Source organism: Pogoniulus pusillus, chromosome Z, assembly GCF_015220805.1.
Source record: "Pogoniulus pusillus isolate bPogPus1 chromosome Z, bPogPus1.pri, whole genome shotgun sequence".
In the NCBI taxonomy this organism is placed as follows: Eukaryota; Metazoa; Chordata; class Aves; order Piciformes; family Lybiidae; genus Pogoniulus; species Pogoniulus pusillus.
Genome location: NC_087309.1, coordinates 53,684,853 through 53,697,072, shown reverse-complemented (window position 1 = coordinate 53,697,072; position 12,220 = coordinate 53,684,853). Strand labels below are relative to the sequence as shown.

Here is a 12,220-nt window from a genome sequence, read left to right as displayed (position 1 = left end):
TCCTGTGACCACTCCTTGTGCCCATCCCTGCCTACCAGAAGGCAATAGGCAGTGCAGTAAACTACAGTAATTGTGTGCTTCATTTTCATAACAGACATTGCCTTGAGAGATTATAACCTCTGAAAGAACCCTGGCTGAAGTTATGTCAGCTAAGCATTAATTCCCCTTTCTGAAATATCTGATGACACATCAAACAGATAGAGGGGACAAAAGAGGGAATGAAATAGTTCACTTTTATTTTTCTAAGACCTCACACCTGTGAGAAACCTAAGGAGGGATTGCTCAAGGTTCCAAAGAGAGGTTATGTAACCCAGACCTGCCAATTGTGACAACACTGCATTTATCTTTAAGTGGTACAGATGTGGCTACGACCACTCAACAGTCGTACCTGTTCAGTCTATCACTTGCTGCAGCCTTGAGCGTGTTTGTTTGTTTGTTGTAGCTCAGTATGAAAGGTGTGCTACTCCAACGGCTGCTGTTCTGCAAACTTGGAAATCTAGCATTAGGGCTGCCCATATAGGATCAGTAGTGCTGACCAAAAGCACCCACCTTGACTGTTGAAAATAGTTGAAAACACGCTGGCAGGCTAATTTACACTTCTAGGTGTTGTGGTTGGTCTTCTCACAGCTAGCACGGACTCCTTATATATGCATTCTGCTAAAATATAAGATGCAGCAAAAACGCACTCCAAAACATTCTGTGAAACTGTCACTTTATTGCAAAATGAATACCATAAGGTAGAAAATCTACATTTCAGATAGTTCAGCTTTTGAAAGAAATGTGCAAACCATTTTTCATTTGCAGAAGGGGTGACATGAGCTACAGATTGAGGGCAAGACTGGCCAGCTGTTTGAGGGATGTTCAGCTTATACACTGTGAGTGGAGAATCCTTCAGTATTCATATTGAGAATATTGTTTCAGTGCAAGGACCACACAGTATGAAACACTTCCTAGAATCTCAGAATCAATTACATTTCATTATTTTTACCTAGCAGCATGTACACCTGTAAAGGGTTTTGTTTACCCGAGGTTTCTGTTATTTAGGCTATAAGTGATAAGCATGTTGTAAACAATGAGGTTGGAGAATGGGGTTGATGACAGTATTCTGACCTTCCTCTCAAAACAAGCTGTTAAGAACAGTAGATCAAGGGGTAGCTTCTGACAGGCAGAGAGCTCCTAGCTTCAGAACTTTGATAAATTAATAATCTTAATTCAGAATTGTTTGAAAGAAACTTAATACAGGAAAGTCATGGAGGCATATTTTTCTTTCAGCTTCAAAATCACAGAGCACTTAAAAATTACAGACTACTTATTCCTGATCATTGCATTTAACAATGCTATGAATGAGTAGGGAAATGCTTTCTTAAGCTCCATGTGCTGTGTGAGTACAGTTTTTCACCTATTTCCACATCTCTGTGTCATATAGAATGTCTCTGTGATAGAGGACAATTAAAACTGGACTCACTCAGATTTCAATGAAGTGTTGGGAAAATTCCCATTGTCAAATGGCAAGGCATCAGACAACCATAAAAGATCAAAATGTTCCCACTAAAAGCAACAACCTCAATCTCCCCTGTATTTTCAGAGCAAAGAGGCTTTGCATTTAGGAACACACAGCAACAGCTTTGAAGAGAGTTAATTTTCTAAAGATAACTACAAAGGGAAAACTTAATCCCACCACTTAATTTAATGTTAAATTTGGTGTTTGGGCCAATGGGATTGATTACTTTAATGAGTATTAAAGTAATTTTCCAAAACCCTGAAAAGGTGGGGGGGAAGGAAGTGGATCTTTTCTCTAAAATACAAACTTCATATGTTAAGCATGGTCACAATACAAATTATGGCTCTGCCATTACCTCACTACATGAGTTCCAGTGTCTCTCTCTCTACATTCCTATCTGCAAAACTGTAATAGTCTTTTCTTACTTCAGAGAAGTGCTGTAAAGATTATTCTGTAAAATGTTTGCTCAGGGTTCAGAAAAGACTGAGCGTTATGTACTACAAGCTACCTCCTACTATGCAATAAAGCATGAGTGAAGATCTTTGTAGGAAATCCTGACTATGTGCTTCTGTAGTTAATTTTGGTTAACACTACCTATGTAAGAGCAGGGTACAGTAAAAGAATCACTCATAGCTTAGCAACTGCTTTTTACATTATTGCTCGTTAGCTCTGCCTAACATGACACTAATTATTAAAAAATTCAGCTGCATGTGAAACAGTAATTTAGATAATCTAGAAGAATTGCTACTTCTTACATTCCACATCTGGTTGTGAAAACCTGCGCGGAATTCTCCCTGCAGCTAAAGACCATGACAGAAACTAGTGACAGAAGTGATTGAGGAAATTGTTTTCTAGGGCTAGCTTAGCAAAAACTGAACAGGGCACCACGTCCCCCCTCATAAAGACAGTATTTAAACATGGGATTAACCTGCAGAATGTGCTCCATCGCCAAAAGCACGTGGATAAACACTGTCTTGGTAAAGGACCGTAGATACAATTTGCCAGCATCCCTCAGCCATGTTATTTGGATTTATATAACTTCTCAACCAAACCGCACACAGTTCTGTGTCTGTTAGCTAGTGGTGACTGACCTCATGCCTCTGACCGCTAATGGTCCACCCCTATGCATTATATGATTATTTTACAAAACTATGTAAAAAACATCCCCTTTTTTCCTATCTCAACCTCATGACGTGTGGTTGATCAGGAGTCATCCCCCAGTTTTCATTCAGTGATCTTCTGTAAATGTTCTTTACATGCTGTCCAGAAAGTGCATATGGTGTCTTGAAAGACATTCCTGGTATCAAAGACGATGAAGACCCCCTCACTTCTGGCTTGCAGCATGAGGCTCTTCCTTGGTCAAAGTAACTAGTCCTTAGGTGCTTTGTGATGAAGTCTGGGCATCATACTTCCTAAAACTGTGGTTACGGAAAGATTCCCTGCAATAAAATGTATCCATAAATAAAGCTGCCGAATTAAAAGAACTAAAAAAAAAAACCTGCCTTGTGAAAAGATCAGCTGAAACATGTTACTTGTTGGCTTCTCAGTGCTCCTACCCTGCACTAGACACAGTGGCTTGGTAAAAAGGTGTATATTCATAAGAACACAAGCTAATATTATTCTGTTTCAGTCATGGGACTAAAACAGATTATGTTATCTGAGAGAGAAAGGATCTCTCTTACCTCACGCGCTGGCTAGCACCACACGGTGCCATGTGTTTAACACAAATACCCATTTTATCTTCTTCCAGGCTTCAAATATCAAAGCTCTGGCAAGATGTTTCAAATACTTTTTTTGTTAAGGTGGAGGAAAATCTTTTCTATTTAAATTACACAAATCCTCTACCCTAGGAAGGAGCAACACGTGAAATACAACTGAAATGGAAGTTACCAGCCTTCTTTAATCAAGTATGAAGCTGTCACTGTATATTATAGTCTGCTTTCAGCTGTGAATAAAATTCCCTGTCTTCCTTGCAAAAAATGGCATCTTATTGTATAGCTACAAGAGATGATCCTGCTGATACTGTACCTTCTGCTATGGACTTTTACCACAGGTTTGTACAGCTCTGGAATCTTCCTCTCGATCATGGGCCTAAGGTTCTCCTTTAGCTTCCCATAGTTTTTCTTGAGCTCTAGCTGATATTCCCGCTGGTCAGCAGTAATGAGGCGTTTGTTTTTCTCCACTGCTTCACCACACCTAGGCAAAAGGAGAGGGGAAAAGGCAATGATATGTATCATCTACTTCTGTTACTGAATTCATTAATTTTATGTTAGGTAATCTGAACGACCAAAGATCCAGCTCCCCTGGGCTAGGCATTTCTCTGGTAATTTGTCACATCCAAAATGATAATGGATGAATAAGAAACTGTGTCCTTTTCAAGTACACAAATTGAGGTAATATTTTTAAGACATGAAGAATGCATGAGTGAGCTAATAAAAACCCCAAGTTTAATGACTACAGAATGGTGAGCTGCCTGCCTATTTACTATAAACAGATGCAGTGATAACAACTGAGAGCAGAGGCTGTACCTTCTCATCCTTCAGCAATTATGCTTTGTTTGGATTAAGGAGATTAATATCTTATTATGAGAGTATGCTTGTTAAGATTTACAAGAACATACAATGCAAAGCCCTTATGTGTCTATCACTACCAAAGTGTCGGCTTGACAGATAGGGTCAAATACTTTCTTATAAACATATCCCTGCAAGAAAATGTAATTTTGATAGAAATAAAGGTTAACAGTCTGAAATGCTTGGGCTCTGTATCATGGTAGAAGATAATACAAATGGGACCTTAATTTCCACATAATTAGCCTGAAGTGTTAAAATCTGTTTCCGTTTGAGATGCAAAGCCCACCAGAACACTGACCATGAAGCATAGATAACAAGTCCAAATCAACTGTCTGAAGCGTGCAATGCCAGGATTCATGAAGCTAATATGTGTAATTAATTGCACGGTCATATGATCGCTATGTTATTGTGATTGTTTGCTTTATTGATGAAATTCGACATTTCAGTTTTGTTTTACTGACCTCATTATAAACTCCTTGAAGCACAACCTCAGCTTGTTATGATGTCGATAAAGTCTGGGATCTGATGGAATTTCTGCCAGGAACACTTGTGCTACCTCTAGCGGTCCCTTAGAGAAGTAACACAAGAAAACGTCAAAACCACCTCCTTAGGCTGTTTATTGTTTCACCAGATGAGTTATGAAAGAAAACTATGCACAGTCACCATAGCAGCATGATTTTTAGCTTGTCCAATCGTCCTGCCCCACCTCAATTTCTCCTTTAGCAGGCAGAGCTTTTAAACATCATATTTTACCTTCTCCTGTTTTTATTTCTCTTCCACTCCCACATGGAAGGTAACAGAAAATTTTTGCTCAGCACAGAAGAGCTGGGATAGTTCTATGGGCAAACCTTGTTACATGACAGAAACATAGCTGCTATGTGTGGCACTACAAGACGTCAATGGAGCTAAATGGGGTATTTAGGCTGTCAGCAGAGAAACTAAAGTCTGTGAAATTGGATAATGACAAGTTTTCACTTGCTTGTGTTTTCACTCTTTCATTGCAATTTTTGTTTTGCTAGCAAGCATATTTATAATTACTGCATCTCAATTATTTTGCAGGGGCACTCAAATCTTGACCTGATGTGAAACTCGGAGTTTGTGATGGTTCCACCGCAGAGCTGTTATTGTAATTTTCACTCCTCAAGGATACCCCTGGAGTGAACAAAATGCCTGCTATGGCTAGTTTACTACAAAGGGAAAACCCTTGTCTGCATTCACAAAACTTCTGTCAGTTTCTGCACCCGTAGTCAGCACAGCACCTGCCATGAGCACTTTCATTAAATGAGCAGCATACAATGATGACTAAGTATCAGGAGTGAAAGTTTAAATTCAGGCTGTGTCCAAAGGTGTCTGATTAGGTGTACTGCTTCTGGTGCAAAATATATGAATAAAAAAGAAAACACAATGATAAAAGTATGCAGAAAATGTACACGTAGCTTATTTGGCTTCCTTACCTGATTTACAGTGGCTCCAACCGAGCCCTGTAAAACCATCTGGAGCATTTTGGCATCTGGTGGCTCTTGGTTTGTGGCTGCACTCAGTTCTTGTGTTTTTTTCTGCATATCTTCAATCGCAACTTCAATTGGAGTTAAAACAAACTAATGAAAGTAGAAGAGAATATGCTTCATTACTTGAATCATGCATGCTGTTGACCTGTTCTAAATCTGGCCAAAAGAAGTAGTTATGAAATCCAGGATGTCTCTTCAGTCTAAATGTCATCTTGGTAAAATCTGATTCAAAGCTTTGACATCTTATGATTTGCAAGAACACGATGTGTGTTTGCCTCCTCATTTGCATAAATTCATTACTCTTTTAAGTTACTGGCTTCACGTGTGAAATGCTTTTGTACTTTCTAACTATATGAAGCTTCTCTGTCCCTTAAACCAGCTATAAGACTATTTTGGTTCTTTAAGTGTACTTTACCAGCCACAAATACAGCCATAAACAGAACTCCACACATCCTCCTACCAGCTTACATTAAGAATACACATTCACTATCCTCTCTTCTCCACAGTAAAACCTATCCTATGCTTCTCTACCCATTCTATGCCATTTCCGTTTATTAGAGTAATGTATGAGTAGTCCCCAGTTCAAGAGAGACAGGGACCTGCTGGAAAGAGTCCAGCAGAGAGACACAGGATGAATGGGGGACTTGAGCATCCCTCCTATGAGGATAGACTGAGAAACTTCAGGCTGTTTAGTCTGGAGAAGAAGAGATCTCATCAATGTCTATAAATGTCTGAAGGGTGGGTATCAAGTGGATGAAGCCAATCTCTTTTGGCTGGTTAGCATCAGTAAGACATGGAGCAACTGCTACAAATTGGAACATAGAAGGTTTCACCTCAATGTGAGGAGAAACTTCTTTACAGTGAGGGTGACAGAGCACTGGAACAGGCTGCCCAGAGAGGTTGTGGAGCCTCCATCTCTAGAGACATTCAAAACCTGCATGGATGCATTCCTGAGTAAACTACCCTAGGTGATCCTGCCTCGGCAGGGAGGTTGGACTTGAGGTCCTCTGGAAGTCCCTTCCAACGTCTAAGGTTCTTTGATTCTGTGAAATTAAGCCTTCTTTTTCCATTCCAAGCACAGAATTAGAAAAATCTTCCCATGCAGAGACTCCTTCAGCTCCTGAGAAATTAGATCTGTCCTCAAAATCCAATTACCTCTTCCTTTTGGATGACATTGATTCTTGTTTTGATGTAGGGGAAGGCATGCATTGTGGTTAGGATGGTGTTCCTCTTGTATTGCTCACTAAGCTCTCCTCTGGGGCGTCCATCCATGGTGAATGGCGTAGTGTACATGAACCTACAGAGGCTGAAGTTCTTCTCAAAATAGGTTACCCTATTTTTCATCTCATACTCATCAAAATATGGCTCCACAAAAGTAATTTGAATATATGCCTGAGAAAAAAAGGGGAGAACCATTACAATGCTTTACAAACCAAGAACTGTTAAAGGAATGGCATATGTGAAACATCCCATAGCTTCCATTGGCTAAGCATGGTCTGGAAAAGCAGACTGCTGCAAATCCCTTCAGGGCCCTTTCATTTCCTACAGCTGACAAAACTTGCCTCTGGGGAGGGCACAGCTTAGCCCTTAAGATCAGAGTCAGAGCAGGGACCAGAAATCAGAACTTACAATTTTCACACTCTGTTAGAAGCTACCAAACCAAGCCTTTCACAGAGGCTCTGAAGACATCCCTGGGTACAGCAACATAGCCAGGCTGGGGTGGGTTTTTTTGCCTTACTGTCTGATCATGAGTGCTTCAAGGGCATCCTCCCCTCTTCCTTTCTCTTCCATTCCTCAACACTTTCAGTAGTATTGCCTTACCTTATTGGGGTCCAGCTTTCTTTTGTCTACAGGAGCAGAGTCCTTAATCACTTCTACAACATCCTCCCCAAAACACTGGCCATAAAATCCCTGAAAAAGAAACAGAATTATCCTGAGCTGTTTTTTGTCCTTAATACAGTGCTAATGATTTTTATGTCTCCAGGAGAAACGAGTATCCGTGACAGTTTCTGTGCTCTGTACAGTCAATATGCTGCTTCATGAAACACAGCTGGCCAGAATAAGGCATCTTCCTCACAATTCGGTGTAAGTTGTTCACAAAGAAGCAGAACTTGAGGTAAAGCGATCAGAAAGCAACATTGCTGTTCCACAATAACTTGTTGAAAATGTACCAAAACAAGAATCTGGCATGCTCAGATCAAATAATTAAATATATTTGTGCTAGTTTGAGACCAATTGGAATATTTTAATGAGAGAAATTAGATTATAGGCTGGGAAAAGGATACAGATATTAGATTACAGGCTGGGAAAAGGGGATAGAAGGGACCTTAAAAGTGGTGAAGTCGACTTCACTCATAGGTTTGCTGAGTTATGACAATGTCTCTGTCTGTCGGAGTCGGTGTCTCTGTTTTCCTCCCTGGGCATCTGCTGCTCTGTGTAACCCAACTAATCATTTTGCTTCTAATCCCCCTTGCCAATCCTTCCAGCTCACCTTTGCATATAAGGCATACGCAGGTTTAGGTAGGGGGGTGGAAAGAAGGTGGAAGAGTGGTTGGGAGCACCTCCTGGGTGCTCTGATTTCTGGGAGGGGTATTGTCTTTCTGTATTTAAACTTGTATATTTCTGTATATAGCTGTATATATTTGTAACATATTGTAAATATCTGCTTGTATATAGTGCTAAGATGTGAATATGAAACTTTATTTCTTAACTTCCAGCTGGCTGAGTCTAGTCTGGGTGATTTCATATGGGGTGGAGGCAGGTAACTCCCAAACCATCACAATATTACAGGCCTGCCCATTAAAGACATGGCCTCATGACAGAGGATCATATAATAATGCTACAAAGAAGGACAATAGTGTAAAGAATGTACACAAAAGAAATAATCTACTTTACAAATCAGTTTGTTGCTGGTTTTTAATAGCAATGATGCTATTAGAACTGTGTGGGTTCAACAGAAAGCATAATGTCACAGTATCACCAAGGTTGGAAGAGACCTCATAGATCAAGTCCAACCCTTTACCACAGAGCTCAAGGCTAGACCACGGCACCAAGTGCCACATCCAATCTTGCCTTGAACAGCCCCAGGGACGGCGACTCCACCACCTCCCCGGGCAGCCCATTCCAGTGTCCAATGACTCTCTCAGTGAAGAACTTTCTCCTCACCTCCAGCCTAAATTTCCCCTGGCGCAGCCTGAGGCTGTGTCCTCTCGTTCTGGTGCTGGCCACCTGAGAGAAGAGAGCAACCTCCTCCTGGCCACAACCACCCCTCAGGTAGTTGTAGACAGCAATAAGGTCACCCCTGAGCCTCCTCTTCTCCAGGCTAAACAATCCCAGCTCCCTCAGCCTCTCCTCGTAGGGCTGTGCTCGAGGCCTCTCACCAGCCTCGTCGCCCTTCTCTAGACACGCTCAAGCATCTCAATGTCCCTCCTAAACTGGGGGTCCCAGAACTGAACACAGTACCCTGGAGATCATATTAGCACAACGTTCTTTTCTTTACCTCCAATCTGTGAGAAATCTCAGGAAGCTTGGTAATTGCAGGTTCCTTATAAACAAATTCTTGTTCATCCAAGTCTCCAAATTTGGATCCATAGAAACCAACACGGAAGTAAGTTCCAAACATTCGTTTCTGACCCTAATTTATGAAAACAAAAAGGAAATTTACAATTTTTCTGTCAGTGTTGTAGCACTTAGATGCTGTTTTTTCCTAACTGACGTAGAAAAAGACCTGCTAATCCCACATCTTCCCTGTTTCAGAGCCAGTTCTATGTAACACGAGTGCTGACAGATTAGAATCACGACTTCATAGAGGAAACGGTAAAAATGAAGGGGACATTTGTCTGAAATCCAAAATGTAGGCTAATCACAAAATAACTTCTGCAAAACAAAATAGCTTTGTTTTTTAGTTCCACTGGACACACACTATCCAAATAAAAATTTAATTTTGCAATGGAAATTTGTAAGGGTTTGTAACTGACTGAACTCAGCAGCAAGATTCTTCCAGAGAAAGAGGAAGTATGAGTGGTGAGAATTCAGCCAGATTTTTGTATTTCTTCTGGAAACAATAATTCACTGACAACAAAGTTATTTTTTCTTAAACAGATGTGGCCAGGTGGAATCACGCATGTTGTTATTCTGTGTCTGATCTGCTAAGCTGATTTTCTGTAACTGTGAACCAGCTATGTCTACAGAGAAGACAAATCTTCTTTTCACTGTGGACTACTTTGTGTAGGTAGCAGATGGAAGCTTTTCACAGTATCACAGTATTATCAGGGTTGGAAGAGACCTCACAGATCATCAAGTCCAACCCTTTACCACAGAGCTCAAGGCTAGACCATGGCACCAAGTGCCACGTCCAATCTTGCCTTGAACAGCCCCAGGGACGGCGACTCCACCACCTCCCCGGGCAGCCCATTCCAGTGTCCAATGACTCTCTCAGTGAAGAACTTTCTCCTCACCTCAAGCCTAAATTTCCCCTGGCGCAGCCTGAGGCTGTGTCCTCTCGTTCTGGTGCTGGCCACCTGAGAGAAGAGAGCAACCTCCTCCTGGCCACAACCACCCCTCAGGTAGGAAAAGGGAATGGATCAATATCAAACAAATGGTTTATTATCAGCACTCTTAAACAAGCAATGTGTCTTGCTCCCAGTGCCTTGCCTGACCAGTACCTTGTTAATAATGCTTTCAAAAGCCTTCTGTAGCTTGCTGTGTGTCAAGCTAAGCTTCCTGAAGTCTCGATGTGCTTCCAGGATGGGGATGACAATTTTGTACACCTCATTCACAGTTTCATACAAGCCTCCCTTGAGAGGAAAAAGAAAAAGGGAGGGGGGCAGTAAAGAGAAGAAAGACATGAGTTCTTATGCACTCTGAAAACAAACTAGATCTTCATCAACAGCCAGCCAAAAAGGGTAATTATGGGACTCGTCTGTTAATCTGCTATGTTGCTTGTTTTAGCTTTCCCAAAACTAGTAATAGTAAATGAGCTACAAACAACAAAGTGGATCTAATTTGTGTGATCTGTTTGGCTCCCATGGCCAAATTCCTGTGTAAAGCACATGGTTTCCACTTAGGGACTAGAACAGTTAGAAACACAGGTGAGCAGAAGGAAATAGATTTGTTTAGCATGTATGCTTGAGGGCAACCAAAGATGCATCTAGATAAAAAGAACCCAAATGATTACCCTCGAAGACACTGAATCATATATCTTCTTTCACACTGCATCAATATGGTGTGCTGCTTGAGTGATTTTTCCCCTCTACTCCACTCTGGTTGAGACCCTACCTGAGTACTGCTTCCAGTTCTGGAGCTCCTATTATAAAAAGGATATGGATATGCTAGTGCATGTCCAGAGAAGGGCCACAAAAGATGACCAGAGGGCTGGAGCACCTCTCCTATGAGGATAGGCTCAGAGACCTGGGGCTGTTCAGTCTGGAGAGGAGAAGGCTCTGAGGAGGCATTATCGTGGCCTTACAATATCTGAATGAGGCCTACGGAAATCTAGTGAGAGACTTTTTAGGATGTTGGATAGTGATAGGACTAGGGAAAATGGAACAGTTTGCCCAGGAAGGTGGTGGAAGCCCCATCCCTGGAAGTTTCTAAGGCCAGGCTGGACAGGACTCTGAGCAACCTGATATAGTGTGAGGTGTCCCTTGCAATAGCAGGGGCATTGGAGCTAGATGATCCTTGGGGTCCCTTGAAAACCTGACAATTCTATGATTCTATGACTCTTTACATTGTAAGTGCAGATTATGAGGCTGATGGCAGTGTTATGTAAAAGCATGGGAGTAACTCTTACATGCTTTCTAGATCTGTAGTTTAAGGAAGATCTTTTACTTAAATGTACTATCCTATGAAAATACCAATCAAAAGGCTTGGTTCATAACAGAGACTTTAAACTTTTTGATGCTGCTGCCTGTAGTCTGCACAGTAGAGGTAGACATATGGCTGAGCTAGGCTACCTGAAAAGCCTATCTAAGCTAATGTGGCTAAAATTGAGTCAGCCATAAGATGTTTCTCTGTACCTTGTTTGTAGTGGAGCAGATCCATAGAGACTGATTCAACAGTAAGACTTTGTTTCCCCAAGTGGAGGAAGATAAGGTACAAGTCTGGCCCAGATAGCCCCACTCCATCTCCTGACAATTTTGGTTTCCATGCTCACCGTGCTGAAGAGTTCTGCTGCTTGTTCCAGCAGTCCTACCAGGCCACTTTCAGAGAAGTATCTCCCAGAACATATACTGTCTTCATCTGGAGACAAAACATCATCTGAAACAGCAGATTCCTCCAGGACATTGGGTGAAATGTTCTAAAATACAACAGAGCAGCTAAATTAGAAACCTAGATCAACAGGCTATGATAAAGACTGAGGCAGAAATAGTTTCAACATATTTACGTGATGGGAAGATGAATGAGATTATACAAATGCAGCCAGGGGATACACAGTTACATTTCATTTAAAAGTGAATGTAACATCCTAAATCTCTGCAGATGGCAGATCAGGAGCTTCACTCCTGAGCCAAGAATCCTAAACTTCCTTGCCCCAGGTTAGGTTTGAAAAGTAGACAGACTCCTGTAGATTGCAAACTGCTCCCCACTGTGATGGCTGGATTTTCATGGAGCTCAATCTCCCACAACACAGGGATCACACA

General features: G+C 41.4%; 1 protein-coding gene across 4 annotated transcripts in view; it reads right to left on the bottom strand.

The window, feature by feature from the left end:
* Positions 1-695: 695 nt before the first annotated feature.
* DOCK8 (dedicator of cytokinesis 8) overlaps positions 696-12,220 on the bottom strand; it is an 83,080-nt gene continuing 71,555 nt past the window's right edge. For all 4 annotated transcript variants that reach the window (XM_064176403.1, XM_064176407.1, XM_064176404.1 and 1 more), the window contains 9 exons: positions 11,734-11,877; positions 10,244-10,375; positions 9,079-9,213; positions 7,401-7,490; positions 6,735-6,971; positions 5,526-5,669; positions 4,533-4,639; positions 3,530-3,697; positions 696-2,940 (listed from right to left, as the gene is read on the bottom strand). In XM_064176403.1, coding sequence (XP_064032473.1) covers positions 2,877-2,940; positions 3,530-3,697; positions 4,533-4,639; positions 5,526-5,669; positions 6,735-6,971; positions 7,401-7,490; positions 9,079-9,213; positions 10,244-10,375; positions 11,734-11,877 — 1,221 coding nt within the window. In that variant the 3' untranslated portion in view covers positions 696-2,876. The remainder of the gene's footprint in view (positions 2,941-3,529; positions 3,698-4,532; positions 4,640-5,525; positions 5,670-6,734; positions 6,972-7,400; positions 7,491-9,078; positions 9,214-10,243; positions 10,376-11,733; positions 11,878-12,220) is intronic.